Source organism: Gymnodraco acuticeps, unplaced genomic scaffold, assembly GCF_902827175.1.
Source record: "Gymnodraco acuticeps unplaced genomic scaffold, fGymAcu1.1, whole genome shotgun sequence".
In the NCBI taxonomy this organism is placed as follows: Eukaryota; Metazoa; Chordata; class Actinopteri; order Perciformes; family Bathydraconidae; genus Gymnodraco; species Gymnodraco acuticeps.
Genome location: NW_022991154.1, coordinates 214,777 through 235,118, shown reverse-complemented (window position 1 = coordinate 235,118; position 20,342 = coordinate 214,777). Strand labels below are relative to the sequence as shown.

At 38.4% G+C, this 20,342-nt stretch overlaps 1 protein-coding gene across 3 annotated transcripts; it reads left to right on the top strand.

Moving 5' to 3' along the window:
- The first annotated feature begins 175 nt into the window (after positions 1–175).
- LOC117560504 lies at positions 176–13,970 on the top strand. 3 transcript variants are annotated; one of them, XM_034237377.1, is made up of 15 exons: positions 176–656; positions 1,266–1,436; positions 1,649–1,723; positions 2,316–2,434; positions 3,181–3,355; positions 4,069–4,194; positions 4,595–4,638; positions 4,738–4,825; positions 4,926–5,140; positions 5,636–5,816; positions 5,940–6,023; positions 11,345–11,490; positions 11,754–11,995; positions 12,296–12,405; positions 12,992–13,970. In XM_034237377.1, the coding sequence occupies exons 1-15, from the start codon at positions 438–440 to the stop codon at positions 13,151–13,153; spliced, it is 2,157 nt and encodes a 718-aa protein (XP_034093268.1). In that variant the 5' UTR covers positions 176–437; the 3' UTR covers positions 13,154–13,970. The 3 variants fall into 3 exon arrangements, with proteins under 3 accessions (XP_034093268.1, XP_034093271.1, XP_034093269.1); XM_034237378.1 differs by having other exon boundaries at positions 202–656; positions 12,998–13,970; XM_034237380.1 differs by lacking the exon at positions 1,649–1,723 and having other exon boundaries at positions 191–656.
- The last annotated feature ends 6,372 nt before the right edge of the window (positions 13,971–20,342 follow it).

Genomic DNA, 20,342 nt, shown 5'->3' with positions numbered 1-20,342 from the left:
TTAGTTTTGTCTTTTGAATCATGTACATTGACCTTACATCTGAGTTTATTATGCAGAAAGTAGAATCACCAATTTAAAAGCTCCTAACAACAATGGGCCACATGTTGTAACTCTCAAGACGAAGCAGAACCAATCAGAGCTATTTACCCAAACCTCTCAACCAATGAGAGCTTAAGAACATTCCAAAGCTGGGCCAATCAGAGCCACAGGATCTGATAGATCTCAGCTTGATTTAATGAGCACTCAGCTATTTAGATCTTTGGAAGGCCACCATTACCTGAGGAATATTTGGAGAGTCAACTCAAACTAGAGAGGATACAGAAAGCAGTACAGGCCTGCAAACAACAAAGAGCAACACAGGATCAAGGAGATAGAAAGCTTGAGCAAGGACAGAAATCTAAGACCAAACACAAAAAGGCCAAACAGTAATTACGTGAATGACGAGGGAAAGTGATATTGTTCTTGGAGAAATGAGGCATCTAAGAAGAAACGCAGGAGATAAAAACTTCATAGTTGTATCACAGAAGAAGAGGCCGAGCGAGAAGAAGGCGGTGGTGCTCGGCATCACAGAAAACATCGAGATGGTGCTGTTTTCTTCCATGGAGCACTGTGTTATTACATTAACGCAGGAAGAGGAAGAAGTCAGCTTTGTCCAAGTGGGTCTTGAGTATACCTTTTAAGAAATTAAAACTGTGGTGATCCTCAGAGTGCTATCTAATGTGTATGTGTTCAGTAACAGCTGTTGTGAGTCTAATAAAGTCCAAACAGCATGTTCTGCAGGTATGACACAATATTTCAGACTTTTCAGAAATATTTAACTTATATATTTACATTGGGTCATGTGATCTTGAAGGAATCTATAGAGTATGAACTGTTAAATAATGGATTGGGATTAGATACTGCTCCTTTATACCTAGAGTTTATGTGACTGTTCCACATGATACATCACAGAGGTTAACTATTTAAAACTGAGATACAGTAGTTGATCTAACTGGAGTGACGATATATGTTGATCAGAACTGAACCAATTGAATCAATCATCAAATGAATCGGTTCACCAAAAACACCAATACACTTTTTATTTAGTTAAACAAATATACAAATAATTCTGAATATGGACGTAGTCCCTGTCCTATACACAAATAGTAATTCATAAAAAACGGTGTAGCATCTAATACGATGCAGGTCTTTCAGTGTTCTTTGTCCATATGTTGAATCATATGTTCACACAGTCAACACATTTTCCTTCCTTTTCTTGAACCCAGGCACACCCGGAGCATCCTCTGGTCCTTGACTGTGAGGAGGAACCCGGGCCTCAGATTGAGACTGCAACCAGGCTGCAGACCCAGACCAAAGCAGAGCCTCACACTGAGACAGAGCCTGAGAACGCCCCCCCTGCCCTAGGATTAATGGAGGATATTAAAATGGATATGAAGGTACGGGAATATGAAAAATGTAAATAAATTCATAGAACATCCACACGAGGAATATCCCTTTCTCACTTGTCATAATACTGTGGACAAGGGGTGATAAAATGAGTTTAGGAATGAAATATACACTCTGAACAGCTTTTCAGCAACTCTTTCAGGAGGTTTCTTCTACCTTGTTTTAAAAAGAATCTAACGCTGCTTTCTCTTTCTCCATGCAGGTGCTTCCTCCCTTCAGATTGTCTGACAGGGAATTATTGGATACAAAAGCAATTGATCCTTCCATTATGGCCATGGTACTTTTATTTTTTTAAATAACAATGACATCACTTTTCACGTGATTTTAATTATATTAATTTTGTTGAAGGAACCACTCAGCCTTCTTCCATCTTAGTAATATAATAAAACTAATTAAAGTATAATTTTATCAGGTTTAGCAGACAAAGCTTAGTCATGCGCTAATCCTGATCGCAAAGGGGAAAAACTTAATCCAGCAAGCGTTATGGACTCAGTCAATCAGTCAAAACAGTTTCACACGTCTGCTTTCAAGCTCCATTTTTGCTTATTTTTCACATCCATGCATTTGTTTATTCCTATTTTCCTACGATGTATCTAATGTTTGTATAATGTTTCTTGTTCAGTTGATTTTGTGTCAATCTTCTCATCATTTCAGGGGTAATGTTTCCTTTTTGTTCCTGTTGTTTTCTACATTTGCAGCTCCATTTTAAGAGTTGTTTTTCTTTCCCTGACTAGTTTAACATTGACAAGCAACACATTGTTTTTCTGTCTGTGGTTAAAATTCTTGCACAATAAGAACTGTGTGCATGTGATGTGTCAATATGTCTAATCTCTGTCTGCCCGTTTGCTTCCCTTTGCGGTGTGCTACAGCCCTCTCCGAACAAAGCCACTCGTCTCAAGTGGAAAAGACTGTCTCTGCAGATGACCGGACTGGCGGTCAAAGATGTGGTCTGTCTACCCAGAGGACGCTACGTGGCACAGCTCGAGAGGTGAGTGTGTGTGAGATCATATTTCATCCATTGGTCTTTTGGTACTAAATCATAAATATCCTAACTTGCCACATTGGTAATACATTTGGTATCGACATTCTTGGCCTCTATTTTTAATTTTTTTTTAAAAACATTAACAATAGCTGGACTAATATCTTGCGGAAAGACTGCATGTCTCAAAGGGATAACCTGGGTAAATGGGGCCAAATAATGTTTTCAAAAATCCCCCAAAAACAACATTACAGTGCAAGAAGGATTGCAAACTATTTGTCATTTTATTTAAAAAAATTCACAAAGTTCTCATTGTGAGGTTTCGTTAAATTGCCCTTTCTGTTTTTTTCATAAGTTTATATTTTGGCCACCAAATATGTACTTGTGTAACCACATTTAGGGGCTTGGTAGCCCATCGGGCCCATGCTTAGTATATAATCGTCTATCGTTCCCAATTTCTCTAGCACTACCATAATGAAATGTTCTCTTAATATGTATACTTTACTTGCCGACCTTTTTAACCTACAGTGCCACAATTAGGGCACAAATTCCACTCCTTCCCCATTACTATCAACACTAACCGGCATAATGAAATGAGCCTGTTCATACTCCTCAGAGGGTAAACTCTTTAGATTTTGTTAAAATGTATAAAATATGCATGAATTAAAATGGCCGGAAAATAAGTGAGTAATATCTCATACTCTCATCCAATAGAACTATATCAGTGAAGTACATTTCCCCATATATTTTTCCAGACACACTGTTCCACGAATCAAAGAACGAGCAGCTCTAGCGGCTATGGGATTGACTGCTCGCATCACCATAGATCACAGCTGGTCGGCCAATCAGATGCAGAGTCGGCTGGCGATGCTCTTCAGGGGAAAGTTTGCGAAGCGGGCGGGACAAAGATTCTCCTTCACATATTTACAGGTGTGTAGTATATCTTTTTTACATGTATACTAAACACACAATATAATTTACTGGCTCACCCATTATTACTATTTGGAAATTTAAGAATCAAGAATTCAGCTACAAATTAGGATCAACATTTAAGATTAAGTTTTCACAAAAGTAAATAGGACATCTGAAAGCGAATCAGGCAATTTTCCCTCCAACTCTTCCACATGCACTCCAAAAACTTGAAATCTTGCCAAGTATATTTATCTAATATCTAGTCAGAATATTTCTTTACACCTGATATCAGACATAATAACTTCAGAAGTAACACGGCATCTGGTCTTGTTTTTAGACAATGCATCATCTTAAGTAAATCAATCTTATTTTGGGTTGTATCTCAGATCAAACACATTGTTTTACATATTTATTAGAAAATCACCAACTAACATGAGAAAACGGAAAACTTTTGAGCATTTGCAGCTTATATTGTAACACAACATTTCCTGATTCTAGTAAAATATAGTTCAAAATGTGTTCTCCAAGCTAATTACAAGATCTCATTTATCTAAATATCCCCTCTTATTTCAAGAAATCTTACCAAGCAAATTTTCACTTGTTCTATTGGCAAATCTTTGTACTTATTTCAAGTGAAAACAGCTTTTTTTCCTTATTGTTTAACTTGTTTTTGGAGCAGCATTCTTCCAGTGTGTTGCTACATTTGAATCTGATTTGTGTGTGGTTTCCAGTGTGTACCATGCTCTAGGGTGCTGTATGTCCCAGACACTCCTGCGGAGGGCTGGACTGGAGAGCAGGTGCTCAGGACTTCTGGACATGGTGCTTTGTACATCCTCAGCCACCAGGAATACCCACAGGTAAATATACTCTATACTAATGTTGACTTACCTTTTGGCAATTATGATTACTAAAAGTACATTTCTTACAGATTTAGTGTGATCCATTTCATTTTATGTCATATGATTCAGCTGTGTGTCCATCGGCCTTCGGTTTGAGATATTACTGCTCTGAAATAGAATCGGAGGACCCTCTTTAATGGTCACACATGCAGAGCACACAGTGAAATGTGGCCTCTGCATTTAACCCATCCTAGTACTAGGAGCAGGGAAAGATATATATTCAGTGCTATGGTTAGTTATTAAATTCCGCAGAGTTTGCTTTCATTTTATGTTATGTTTTCTGATAGAAATCACCATCATTAATTACACTTTTACATTTATTTTCCACAGTAATTAAAACAATTCTTCTCTCATACAGGCAAGATCGGAGGAGTCAACCATCGAGACACCTATTTTGAACAGGTAAAAAAGCAGGAACAGTTACTGAGAAGAAACATTTGAAAATGATAAATGGCGAACATTTTACCTAGAAACCATTATATTTGTGTGTCATCCATTAAGGAAGGAGTTTTGTCTAGAGGCCAACACAGAGGGCAGAGGCATTGAGCTCATACATACCCGGCCTGTTGTTCCGACGATCAGAGAGGAGGTCAGTTTATTTCAGTATTTTGGTTATTCAAAAAAATAATCAGATTGTTAAATGGCAGAAAATACACACTATACTTTAAACCTTACTGTGTGGTGTGCAGTCCTCCCTCGATCTGGACGCCATCCTGAGAGTGTTCAAACAGGAGAACATGGATGGAGACGTGGTGACCTACATCCAGGTGAGGAGGAGAAACCTTCTCCACAGCGCTCTGAAGGTGGTGAGGAGGCCTGGCTTCTGTTTCAGTATGACACCCATCATCGCCTTCAGTGAAGAGGAGACTGACGCCCACGAGGGACCTCTCAGAGAGTTTTTCAGGTTATTATTGTGTACCATTTATTTTTAAGTAAAACAGGCGTATTCTATTTTTATAGATGGTTCCATCACTTGTACTTGACTGTGAAATATACCAGGAAAAAAACAGAATAGTCTTCGTTTGATATTGTTCTTTGCTTCACTAGTTTTCAGGTATCTTGTAGGAATATGTCTGTTATACTGACATTTACATAAATTGAGGGAACAAGGAACGAGATAAAAATCCTTATTTATCATTTTTGTCTTAAATCACAATTTACCAAAGCTACTTTGTGACTTAAGATGTTTGTGTTAGACCAACAGTCAAAAACCCTCCATAATGATTATCATATTAAACTATAAACCTCGAAACACAAAATAAATGCAAATGGTTTTCTGTAGTCCTACAAAAACAATGCTTATTAGAGGAATTACAATCTTTATTTTAGTAATCTACACAAGATCTTTAAAGCATCCTTTTAATAATATGTGCAAATCCCTTTCCTCCTGCTCACACAGCTTGACTTTGCTGGAGCTGCAGCGAAGTTCTGTATTTGAGGGTCTTCCAGGGCGTCTGTTCTTCACCTATGACCTTGCAGCTCTTAAAGACAGGAAGTATTACGAAGCAGGCGTTCTGATTGGCTGGTCTCTGGCTCATGGCGGGCCTGGACCCCGTTGTCTACACCCTGTGCTCTTCCAGGTTGTGTACTTGGATATCCAATTTTGTATTTAAGATTCTCTTGAATGTTACCTTGATCAGCTGTGTTAAATTGTAATTCCACATTGATATTCTATTTAATTAAATTGTATTTTATTGTCACAGTTGATGTGTGGCCAGAATCCATCTTTGGAGGACTTCAGCTGGAGAGACGTTGTTGACGCTGAAGCACGGATCCGACTGCAACAGGTGGCCTAAAAGACAGATATTTCACACATCTGTCCTTTTTTAAACTGATGACGTTTAAAAAGAAAATTAGGTTGAATTTAATCTGGATCTCTATCATTAATTTGATACACTCTGCTGTGTATCACTATAGATACTAAGTCAGTTTAGTGTTTTAAATAAAACATTATAAACCATAGCCTATAAATCATAAGCAATCAAATAGAATCATTTTTTTCCCCCACTCAATACAATTTTGTTCAATTCAATTCAAAACCTTTATTTATACAGATAAAACCCATTGAGATCATAGACCTCTTTTACAATGGTGACCTGCTTCAATTAGTTCCAAACATTAATACAAACATGACAGAAAACAAAGGACATTATATGATACTACAGTTTGTATACTAGTAGCATTTACAGACACCAATATGTTCTGATTGTATAGCGTCTATCCTAGCTTTAAAAACATGAAATGGAATCAAACTGCTTAGCTTCCATTCCTTTTGTAGACTGTTCCATGCTAGCGGCGCTGCGCATCTAAAAGCTGTATTTCCTAATACAGTCCTAGCAGTTGGCACATGTAATACAACCACAGCTTTAGATCTCAGGCAGTAGCCATTTACAATACGCTGTGAGATCAGGGAACAGATGTAAGACGGAAGTTTCCCTAACATTGCTTTATAAATAAAAAGATACCAGTGATTTAGCCGCAGTACAGTAAGTGAAAGCAACCCTGCCCTTGTATACAGGGTACAATGATGAGTCAAAGTCTTACAGTCTGTCACAAACCTTAGTGCACTATGATAGGCGGCATCTATCTTGGTGAGGTAATTGGCCGGCGCATTCATATAAAATAGATCACCATAGTCCAGCACAGGTAAAAAGGTCACAGTGACTAGCCTTTTCCTGGCCTCAAGAGAGAAACAGGACTTGTTTCTATAAAAAAAACCTAGCCTAACCCTCAGTTTTTTAAGCAGGTTATTTACATGCAGTTTAAAAGAAAGACAGTCATCAAGCCAGATACCAAGGTATTTGTAAGAGGTTACCACTTCAAGTTTGTTAACACCTATAGTAAATAAACTTACTAAACAAGCGGGTTATGTTAAATCTATACAGGATTGGATGCAACATGAATATGAAATCCTTGTCTGTTGCTTTTTAAAATAGCAAATACCTCCAGTGTTTATGTGAATGGATGACTGACACTTTTCCAGTGTTTTTTTTTGTTATTATTTTAAACTCTTCTGCCACAGTAGAGAGAAACTGACCACAAATAGATTTAAATGTCGCCTCTCAAATGTCATTCATTTCATTTCAAACCTTTATTTAGACAGATAGGTCCCTTGAGATCATGGATCTCTTTTACAAGGGAGACCTGCATCAATTTAGTTCCACATGAAACATAAAAACAACATAAAAACAAACGATAGAGGACATCATATTTACATATTCACCAACACTTACAAACACCCATAGTGTCAGAAAGCATCTCGTGCAGACGTGCCTTAAAAACATTCAGAGAAATAAAATTGCTCAATTTCAATTTGGACTGTAGGCTGTTCCAAGCAAGTGGAGCTGCGCACATAAAAGCTGTCTTACCTAAAACAGTCCTTACCCTTGGTACATCTAACAAGACTACATCCTGCGATCTCAGACAATAGCTGCTTGCAACTTTCTGCTTTACCAGAGAACAGATGTAATACGGGAGTTTGTCCAACATAGCTTTATAAATAAAAGTGTACCAGTGACTGAGCCTCCGTACAGAGAGTGATGGTAAACCTGCCTTGGTATACAGTGTACAGTAATGTGTAAGCGCTTTACAATTTGTGACAAATCTCAGAGCACTGTGATACGCAGCATCCAATTTGCTCAGGTAATTGGCAGGTGCATTCATATACAACAAATCACCATAGTCCAGCACAGGTAAAAAGGTGACAGTGACTAGCCTTTTCCTGGCCTCAAGCGAGAAACAGGACTTGTTTCTAAAAAAGAAACCTAGCCTAACCCTCAGCTTTTTAAGCAGGTTATTGACATGAAGTTTAAAAGAGAGACAATCATCAAGCCAGACACCAAGGTATTTGTAACAGGCAACAACTTCAAGTTTTGTTCCTTGCGTAGTTACAATATCTAAAATAGGCTCTGGTGTCTTTTTAGCTTTTGAAAATAGCATTACCTTGGTTTTATCAACATTTTAAAAGAAGCTTTAATTCAGAGAGCTGAGTCTGAATAGTGTTAAAAACAGCCTGTAATTTAACAACAGCCTCTTTAATGGAGGGACCTGCACAATACATCACAGTATCATCCGCATAAAAATGTAAAGTAGCTTCATCCACATTATCACCTACGCTGTTAATATATATGGAGAATAAAAGTGGTCCTAAAACAGAATCTTGTGGTATACCATTATAAATGTTTAACCACTCAGAAGACAGTCCATCAAAGTGAACACATTGGGACCTTTCAGAGAGGTAGTTCACAAACCACCCCACTGCATGGCTGGATATGCCAATACTGAGTAGCCTCTGCTTTAAAATGCGATGATCAACGGTGTCAAACGCTTTGGAAAGGTCAATAAACAGAGCTGCACAACTCTGCTTATTTTCCAAAATACTAGTAATGTCATTCACCACTTTCATTGTCGCAGTGATGGTGCTGTGTCTCTTTCTGAATCCTGACTGATGTTTAGACAGGATATCATTTATACATAAAAACTCCTTTACCTGTTCACTCACAAGTCGTTCGAGCACCTTAGCCAGAACTGACAATTTGGAGATTGGCCTAAAGTTATTTAAAATAGTTGCCTCCCCTCCTTTCAGTAAAGGCAAGACATAAGCTGACTTCCATACTTTTGGAATTGTATTTGTGCTGAGGGAGAGGTTAAAAAGAGAAGTAAGAGGTAGAGCAATACAATCTGCAGCTATCTTTAAAAAGAAAGGTTCTAAGTTGTCTGGGCCAGCCGGTTTCCTAGGATCTAACTTGGATAATGCTTCATGAACAATACCAATAGTTAAAGGAGTAAAACTGAAAGGGTTTTCCAGACCACATTGTTCAAGGATTGGAGCGTTCACAGAAGCAGAAGCACAGTCAGTGACAGAATCAAACAGAGAGCCACAAGACACACAATGCTTATTAAAGCAATTTAGCATAGTAGCCCTGTCTGATATAGTGCCAGATGCTGTGGTGAGGCACGGAGGTAGCTCATTTGGGATATCACCAGTGGAAATCGATTTTATGGCTTTCCAAAATTTCCTAGGATTATTCAGGTTTTCTGTGGTAACTGACAAATAGTACTTTGATTTAGCACTTTTTATTTGAGATGTGAAGCTATTTCTTAGCTGTCTAAAGCGTAGCCATTCTACCTCTGAGCCTGATTTCCTAGCCTTAGCCCAAGCATTATTTCTCTCATGAAGGAGACTGGACAGCTCAGCAGAAAACCAGGGATAGTTTCGTCCCTTCACTCTAAATTTACGCAGAGGTGCATGTCTATCTATAATTTTCATAAAACCAAGATAAAAATAAGACCATGCAGTTTCTACATCAGCACACAGATTGATCTTACCCCAATCAAAATCAAACGGATCATGTAAAAAAAACCCTGCTCCACAAAGTGTTTTTTGTCTCTCTTTGTGATGATACGTGGTTTAACCTTTTGGATCTTAGTGTCCCTAATTGTGGCTACAACACAGTGGTCACTCACATCATTAGCAAATACTCCCACAGATGAGTATTTATGTGGAACATTTGTTAAAATTAGATCAATTAAGGAGGATTTATTTGGGGACTTAATATTTGGGCGAGTCTATAATCTGGGTAAAATTCAAAGAGGTACACAGGTTTTTAAAATCCTCTGACACAGAAGTTAACCAGTCCCAATTAAAATCACCAAGCAGCACTATTTCCTTGTAGGAAAGTTGTGTTAACAGTTTTGCCAATGACGATAAAGAGTCCTTGACAGCCGAGGGGGCCCTGTAGCAGCCCACCACCATGACCTGTGTTGACCCTTTGTTACCTCAATATTCACGGCTAAAAATTCTAGCTGTTTACTAACAGATTTGGAAACCATATTAGTTACACAAAACTTATTTTTCACATAAATGGCAATGCCACCACCTTTTTTTAGGCTGGTCAGTACGCTAGTACAATACACTGTAACCATTTATGTAAATGTCAGAGGCCAAAATGGATTTATCTAGCCACGTTTCTGATAAGACAATGACATCAGCATCAGTCGAACTCGCCCAAATACGGGCAAAATCTAATTTAGGTAACAGACTACGCACATTTAAATGAATTAAACCTAGCCCAGATCTAGATATAAAATTAGCAGGAGTAGCTATTTGACTAATACTGCTAGGTGGACCTGGATTTGGCTGTACATTTCCTGATGGTAACAACAATAAAAATACCAAGCACCTTTTCCTCTTAATCAACACACATACATTGTCAGCTGTTCTAGAGTCACCAGCAAACTTCGCGAAAGTGAGATTAGAGTTTAAAAAACAATTCTGAAGGACCATCGTGGCAAGCATGTGAGAAATACAAACATTTTCCGAAATGAATGTCCGCGACAGTGCAACCAGCAATTGTTTGTGCAACACCTCCGAAACTGTACAGGGGATGTCCACTGCGGGCGGCCGAACATACCCGAATCCAGTAGATCTTTCAGGATGACTAGCGATCTTCTCCTTGTCCAGCACAGCCAAAAAAAGGCACAGCAGAAACACGACACCCGCCATTCTCCCAGTCCAGCACAACAGTATCCACGCTGTTCCCGGAGCAAGAACCACGCCAGGGAGGCAGCAGCGTAGCAACTCTCCAGGTTTCTCCGCAGTATCTCAGATCAGGCCTTCGCACCCGTAGAAGCAGAAACAGGCAGGAGCAGGCCTTCACACCGGAACCAAGACAGGTGGATGACACACCTCACCACCAGCTCGACTCTTTCCAAACCTCAGAGATGCTGTATGAGAAACCGATGCAGTTGGCTCCTTCAACTGTCTGTCTGGACATCTATTGATCTATTGAATAGGAATGTGGTTATATGTGCACATACTTTAATATCATGTTGTCCTGGTTTTGAGTGAGACAAAATATAATCTAGCAGGTATGCTGACAGCATTTTGGTACTAAAACTGTGTACCGCCAGTGAACAGAAATATGATTCAAATAAGTTTGTACATTTTAACAAAAATGCATTGAAATATAAATTGTCCTGTGATGATAGTGTTGGGATTATGGTAAATATTTTCACTTGCATACTGTACACTTCTTGTATATACTGTATGAATGACAAAAGGCATATTACAACTGTCATCTTTAAGGCTTCTCGTTTTCTCTTGTAGCTGCAAAGCTGTACTGATGTGAGGCTGCTTTCTCTCAGTCTGTGTGACTGGGTATCAACATGCGGGATCCCGGGAGTATATTCGGCCCATTCTGATGAAATACCATCCATCTATATCCGCCTGGTCAAACATTACATCTACCACAGGTAGGACACACACACACACACACACAGATTTCATATGCGTTTTGCATCCCATACACTGGTTTAATCAGTGTTCTTTTTAACCTTTTATATTTCAGAACTTGTTGCCCTCTGATCTTCTATCTTAGTTTTTTAAACGTCAATTTCATAAAATGTTGTATAATATTGTAGTTCTGTGTGGTCTCTATCGTTTCCAAATGGCTGCTAAAAGGAAAAAAAGTGACTAGTGGATAAAGCAATCACTCAGCCCCTCTGCTGTCCATAAGGGTGGCCTGTATGATCTCCCAGTTCACAGAGGGGATGAACAGCTGTGGTGGTTTTTGGGGTACGGTGCAGTCCCACTGGGAGGAGTTTGTGCCAGTGATGACCAGCGCACAGCGTCAGCCTCTGATGCTAGAAGAGTTCAAAAAGCTCATCAACATCTGCTACAGCCGTGCAGACAGCCAGCTGAGGGCGGCCGAGGAGGAAACGGCGCGACACTGGGAGAAAGTTCTCACTTTGGTCAGCGGTAAGAACCCAGGGATGGGATGGATGATGCGTGTGAACAACGTGATGTTGATATCTACTTTATATTTAATTTAGCGGATAAGATTTTCCAAGTATATTACAATGAGCGCAATCACCTATGAAGATACAAACTCGGAAGTACATTTCTTCCATTAAAACCATTTTAAGTACTATAACTTTTATTTCTCGGTTTAAGTACATGAAACTGTTAAATCTTTTTTTTATTATTATTGATATCAAGTCAAAATGGTGTGTGCGAAAAGTTTTTTTTTTTTTTAAATGTGTCCTCATGCCAAATCAGATGGCCAGGCAGAATGTTCCTTTGAAGACCTCCTCACCTTCATCACTGGAACCGATCATCTGCCTCCTCTTGGGTTCCCCAGATTGATCTCCCTGTGTTTTTTCTCCCAGGTTGGTACTTTTAAGATAATAACAGATACAAAAAATGTCCTGAAATAGTTCCATTTAACGTTACACAGAAATGTTTAACTTTACTGTACATATTGAGATGTTACAGCTATTCCACCTGTTGGAGAGACACTGGCAATGTATTACAATGTTTTAGCTTGTACAATTTTTAAAATGGGATGTTTCCCTTGGATACATGGATTTATTAAATGTCCGAAACCTCACATTGCATGAATTGGAATGATTTGATTGATACATTTCAATCTTTAATCTCAAAATCACCATAGACAAGAGTTTAACATTACAGTTGTCAGACCTCTGTCATATCAGGTTACACTTAGTCAGTAATCCAAAGAATATATTTAAATTGGGTATTTAAAACTCGGCTCCCCAAAAGGTTTAACATTTCAAAGAGTTGAATTTAGACCACATGAATTTAGACATGTTAAAATATGCATTATCAATCTTTGAGTTTTCCGTAAGGACTGAATTTAACATTCTGGTCTTCAGTTAAAATGACTACAAACTTTCTTTGATCCCACATGTTTTGTTCTGTCTGAGATAAATCTTTGTCACATTTGAATTACATTCCCAGGATGTGAGCATGTCAGGTGTGTGTCTGCCTCACGCCTCCACCTGCGCTCTGGAGTTCTTTCTGCCAAGGGGAATGTCAGCGGCTGCAGACCTGATGGTGATGCTGAGCAGAGCCATGCACGTGGCCCTTGGCTTTAAACGTTTTCAGATTGAGTGAGATGGAGAAGGCAGCTTCAGTCTACTGCAAAATGAGTGGCTGCCTGGATACGTGAGGTCCTGCTGAGACTGCATAATATGAATAAAGTGACTAAATAGAAAGCCAGCCCACAGTTTGGGGAATGGTATTGGTCTTTGAACAATTTGTCACTATAACTCATGTGGCCCAATGCACGAGTGTAGACAGAATTATTTTGAGTTATGTTTATAATAGCTGCTGTGCACATTATTAAATTAGTTTTGTGGGAACAATGGGTATTTTTAGAAGAGTTGGGAACAGTTTAAGAGTTTTTGCTAGTAGTAGATCAGATATGATGTGTTGATATACTGCATGCTCTCAGTTGTTAATGCAAATACAGTAAAGTGAACTTGCATGCTATATATTAATGTTACCGTCAAAGATTCACATTTCCAAAACAATCTATTTGTCCCCGGGGGGCAATTTGAAGCACCACTTAAGTGTAGGACATTCAAATAAAACAACAATATAGAACACATTTATTTATTTTTCCAATTAAGATAATCATTAATGTTTTGTTTAAATATTTTAAAACCTCTCTAATGAACTGTAGATAAATATTTCAAAAATCATGCAACAGAATGAGTCTCTTTGACATCTTAGAAAATGGCTCGTTTGAATACTTCACACACTGTTTATGTCTCTGCTGATTTTTAAGAAAATGTTAATATGAATAAATGTAACTTTAAATATGATGTCATTTTGTATTTCCACATGTCTTAAGCTAAAAATAATATCTATTGTGTTTGCTTTGAAAATGTTATGTTATAAATGATTCATTAAAGAACACAGAAAAACACAGAATGGTGACTTCAAATGTTTATCTTTTTCCTCTTTCAAAAGGACACATAAAATAAACTAATCCCACTAAATCATATATAAACGAACAATTAATATGGCCTTTTGTGCAAAAATCATTACTTAAAAAAAGTAATATTTTAATCAGTGATGATCAGTGAAGAAATCCATTCAGTCGGCAGGTGAACATACAATGTATTGCATAGCCTTGGAGGTGGGTAACAAATGGCTAATGCTTGTGGCCTAAGTTCAGAAGACATTTCTATATAGGTACAAAGTAAACTATTTTCCAGGAGAGGCACATTTACAAAATTGACAAATTATTGAAACAGATCAAATGACCACAACCATACAAAGTACACAATAATTTGAGTATCTCAAGCCTAAGTAAAGGTCACTTTTATGAATGGTCAAATAAGCCTGCGAAGAACATTTATTTCAAACAAAAGACCTCAAATGCCAGAGCCAACAAGCAATGCTTTCATGTTCTGGTGATCAAAACAAATTGGAAAGAGGTATTTTTATTATAATACTAAAGGCAAAGCACATTCAATTAACATTATTGTGCTTTGTGTAAGAAACACCTTTTCGTTTAATAATTCACATAAAATAAGGAGTGTTTCCAGGGTTGTCAGCAAGGCAGCTGCTAATCCAGTTGTAGAGCGTAGGATTTATTGTCACAATTTGAGTGGTCTGTTCACTTGGTGTGAGATGTCCATAGTCTTGTGCAATCCATTGTCACTTGAGCAAAATGTACATGTCTACTTTTCACTTTCTTGTAATTAAAGTTTTTGATTGGACACAAATGAGAGGCTGCAGTTGTAGGGTCTGCAGTTGGTTGAAGTTGTGGATGTTAAAGTCGTGGGGGTCGATGTTGTTCGAGTTGCAGTTGTGGGGGCTGCAGTTGTCGGACTGGTAGTTGTTGTTTCTGCAGTTGTTTTGGTTGCAGTTGTAGGACCCGCAGGCATAGGAGTTGAAGTCGTTGGAGTTGCAGTTGTAGGGGTCGACGTTGTAGGAGTTGCAGTTGTGGAGGCTGCAGTTGTTGGGCCAGCAGTTGTAGCGACCTCAGTGGTAGGGGTTGCAGTCGTAGGAGCTGCAGTTGGTCGGGCTGCAGTTGTTGTGCCTTTAGTTGTGGGAGTAGCAGTTGTAGTGTCTGCAGTTATTGTGCTTGCAGTTGTGGGAGCTGCAGTTTTTGTGGGAGCTGCAGTTGTTGTGCCTGAATTTGTGGGAGCCGCAGTGGTGCGGGCTGCAGTTGTAGGAATTATAGTTATAGGGGCGGCAGTTGTAGGACCAGTCGTAGGACCTGCAGCTGTGGGTGATGTAGTTGTGGGAGTTGCAGTCGTGGGAGTTGCAGTCGTGGGTGATGCAGTTGTAGGGGTCGAAGTTGTAGGAGATGCAATTGTTGGGGCGGCAGTTGTAGTGGTGGCAGTTGTAGTGGCTTCGGTTGTCGGGGGTTCGGTTGATGAAGCTGCAGTTGTAGAATATGCTGTTGCTCGAGCTGCAGTTGTAGCTGATCAAAAAGTATAATTATTAAAAGTTATCAGAAAAACAATCTTTCAAATACCTTAGTATAGGGGTGTCCAAACTACGGCCCCGGGGCCAAATTCGGGGGCTTTTTTAATTGGCCCTCAGCTAATTCAAAAAGTATAATGAAATATGGCCCACAAATGAAACTTTTGCTTGTATTGTACTTCTTAAATATATATGTAAACATATATTACACAGTATTCATGTGTTAATAAGCCCACTTTCAAATGAATTCCATCAATTAAAGTTGAAACATTTTCTAACAAATCTAAGTTGTTAAAAAAAAGCCTAATAACTTATTTCCATAACCAGCTCGAAATATACCCTTCATATTTACTCTTATTATGAGCAATCTGAGGCTTCTGTTTCAAGGAATGAGCTGCAAAACTAAATAAATTAAACCCTCTTAAGAGCTGTGATGTTGGCTGTTTTTTCTTAAGAGGTGGTAATACATTCCCATGCTCTGAAATGAAAGGAGCAACTGCCATGGTGACAAGTCTGGTAACCAGGAAACTATCCTAGTATATAAATATTATGACTCCTCCTTTTAACCGTGCAACGTGTCACACAAAATCTAACCCCAGTTAGAGCCCTGTTACAATGTTTGACAATTGTACACCAAATGAATGGCCTGTTAAACAGTACTGACAAAATGTAACAAAATGTTATGTGAATTTGTTTTGCTTTGCACCATCAATACAACATAATTATATATATATCAATCAATCAATCAATGTTTATTTATATAGCCCAATATCACAAATGTTACATTTGTCTCAGTGGACTTTACAGTTTGTACAAAATATCAGTATGACAATACGACACCCTCTGTCCTTAGACCCTCACATCGTACAAGGAAAAACTTCCGAAGAAAACCCACAGTTTAAAGGGAAAAATGGGAGAAACCTCAGGGAGAGCAACAGAGGAGGGATCCCTCTCCCAGGACGGACAGACGTGCAATAGATGCCGTGTGTAAATTGAAATTTCAATATATATATCATTATTTAGCTTATGGAATTTGTCTTTCCATTTAATTGAAAAACCAGAATATGAATGGACTGCTTTACTGCAACGGGTGGCACTTGCCTTTATGTGGTGGTGTCAGTGAGGAGGACGCTGTGATGCACAGCAAGTAACAATGACTCTCACGCTCTCCAACATGTGATGTAACCTAATGGAGCAAAATGGGCAACAAATTGCACAATAGGTGCACTACACTAGAAATACATATTGAAATTGTTTAATATACATGTACCTGTAGAAATGTAATATTGTAAAAAACATAGCAATATGACACTTTTCATATATATATGTAAAGGAATATTTTAGTCTTGTTAAAGTATATAGAGTTTAGTGACTTGTCCTCGGGAATCTGTTTAATATGGTTGAAGTGTATTCCTGCCTGTAATGTGATCCATAGCTTCTCAGGAAGACACAGGTCAAGAGGTCATCTGATGTCTTGTGGGGGAGAAGCTTGGCTCATGTGGGTTTACAATGCAACGAGTCTTTGTCTCAACATCTGGCATGCATTAAAGGAAAACCCGCGTGTTTTAGGGCCCTCCTCTTCTTCATGTATAGATGGGTTCTTGGCGCTTTTGGGCTTCAGAGTTTGCTGGTATCTTACAGGAGAACTGGGATATGCTGTGAACTCTCCGGCCGCTCAGGCTCTCAATAAATATCAGTGTATTGACAGGCGAATCCAGTTTCCCTCATTTGATGATTCGCTCAACATTGCTGCAAAGAAGTTTTTACTTCACAATTGGCGTCGCGAACAATTACCAATAGATCGTCGAGCTGGTGAGTGTAATTTCAAATCTATATTTTGACATTGCCTCGCCAGACTCTGTGATTGACGGTATACAAATTACCTGTGGAACAGATAGAGGCAATATTTTTGGTTTCCTCTGTGTGTGTGCACTGCAAATATTCGGAGAGATCTTAAAGAGGGCATCAGTAATGTGGAACTTCTGTTCAAAAGAAATGTAGAGATTTGTACTGAAACGAATCGCCGATTTCTGGAGATTTCAACGGTTTAACCAGTTAAATCAACTCGCCTTGAAATCACCCTGTTGCTGCTGCAGGAAGAGGGTGTGGGTAATTCCCCTCCCCCCTGTGGGGAGCAGCACACGAGGAGAAACAAAGCACAGTGTCGTATTCTACTTAAATCGCACCATTATGAGTTTTGGAACTAAACATAACTCTTATTAGGATGTTACTAAATATTACGTCACGCTGTGTTTCATAAACTGAGGGGTTGTTGAATTTGGCTGTTGTTAAAATAAAGGGTACTGAATTCATTAAAAGTCTCTGCTCTCCGGATCGGGGAGGGCAGAGCACCACTAAATTAGCATAGTGGTTGTTGATTGAGAATAATGTGGTTATTACTCTTCAGCAGATTCCGTTCTTAGAATTAATTTAATTAATTAATATCTCTGCTCTCGGTCGGTTGAGCAGTTTTACCACTACATTTGCATAGTGGTTTTGATTGAGAATAAGGTAGTTTATTGCTCATCAACATAATTCCCCTCCCCCCTGTGGTGAACGGCACACGAGGAATGTTTAAGAACACAGACTTGTATTTTCTGTTAATCACACCATAAGCTCAAGAACTAAATTGAGCTATTAAATGGGAAGGGTGGTGGCAGAATATTACATTCACACTGTGTTTAATAAACTTACGGATTATTGAATTGGATGTTGTTTAAAAAATAAAAATAAAAATAAGTACTGATATTTCCCTACCCCCGCTGAAGTTTCCCTAATTCGGATTAAAATAAAGCTGGATGAGTTTAGCTGTCACCTGATATTTATTGCGGGTTCATGTTTGTTTGTATAATTGTTTCGTGTTTGTTTGTCTACCCGCCGTCTTGTGCATGCTTTGTAAACTAATAATGAATCAGTCCACAGCCAAGGTAAAATGAACTAAACTATAGTTATCTCACCAAAAGTAAATTACTTGAAAGAAAAATAAAATGCATGATGTAGAGCAAAATTATACATTGTAATCTACATTTCCGCAAAATGAAAATAAATAGCAAAAAGCCTCTGTTTTACACCCGGGAACCTCAGAGGCATCACTGCGGGTCATCTGTCTGCTCAAATAGATCAATGTTGTATTATTTGTTTCATTTATTCTTAATCTATGTATTGTGTGGTAATAATGAAAATAAAAAAAAACCTAATGTATTGAACACATTCCGAAACAAAGCAGATAAGACAAGACTTAGACACAATGGTGATTAAACCTTTTTGCACGATTGATGCAAAATGAAAACTTTGTCATTATCTGTTTCCAACTGGCCACTGGAATCAGATAATGGATATAAGTTGAAGTTCAATTACAGTTTTAAATATAGTTCAACATTCTTTATTAAACTGTTTCAAATGATTTCTAGTCAAAATCCCCTCATTTTCTCTACTCTGCTTGGTGCTGCATAAGAAGAAAATAAAATAATACGCAAGACACGGGGTCAGAGACAGGCGTGACCTCTGGAAGGAAAATATAATCTGAAGCAGACCACAGCACTGTGCGTTGGGGGTTTTTATGAGCTTGAGCACAAAGGAACATCTCATTTCAGCAGTCAGTTTTTTTTTATTGGCAGAACTTTTGAGCATTTTGAAAATGTATTTTCATGCCTCTGTGCAAGGCTTAGTCTTTCTATCTGTATAGCCACTGGTGTAAAGTAACTAAGTTCATAAACTCAACAAGTACTATACTTGGGCACAATTTTGAGATACTGGTACTTTATTTGAGTATCTAAAATGTTTTGCTGCTTTATTTTTCTACTCCACTACAGTTCAGTGGTACATGGTGTACTTTTACTCCACTACATGTATTTAATACCTTTAGTTACTTCACAGATGTGGATGAATGATGTGAAATCTAATCAAGTGTTGAATCAGACTTTAGTTCCACCTGGAGTAAATCCACCAGCTACCCTGCAGTATACAAAGTCATTCAAACTAGCTGCACCTTTACCAGCTTTGAGAACACTTTCATGATCAATCATTATAAAACATATCATATATATTATTCTGAAATAAACCAATCTGCACAGTGACTACTTTTACTGTCGCTATTTTCACTATATTTTGATGACAATACTTTTATACTTTTACTTGAGTAACATTTTGAATGCAGTACTTTTACTGTAACTTAGTATTCCTACACTCTGGTACTTCTACTTGTACTCAAGAACAAGATCTGAGTACCTAAGCTAACGTTAGCCAGAAACCTTCCATTTTGACACAAAGAACAATGGGGTAATGTAAAGTAATTCACACAGCCTCTTCCCGACGAGCAGCAGGTTCAGCTTCATTTAAATATGTCGCGTAGTAATAGATGGATTTATTTTTTCCTCTAAAAGAGAGAATGTGTATTTTATGTTAGTATTTAAAAAAATCTCCTGGGGGAGAATCCCCCCAGACCCCAAGCAGGGCTCAACTCTTTCACTTGTGAGGAAATGGCAGGAGTGCCTCCAGGTCGCTTTTTTTTATTTTTATTTACTACAACACAAATGTGCCTTTTATTTCATACAGTTCAATTTGGATTGAGACAGGGAAATAATCTAAACCTCACGCGTGGCGTTTCACTGACAAGGGGGGCGATATAGCGTGTATGTAATTACATTTCAAATACTGATTTGAGCCCCACCACTGTATGGGTTAGCCCTACCATAGAGTACCCAACGCAAATATCGCAAATACTCGGGAGCCGATAAGTCAATAAGTTGCTTATCGCGACAGGCACACAATAAAACAGTGGAAACAAACATGTGTTTGACTTTCATTATTTAATGAAACTGTGTGCCCTTTATAGTCTGTGTCCAATATTGTGTATTTGTAT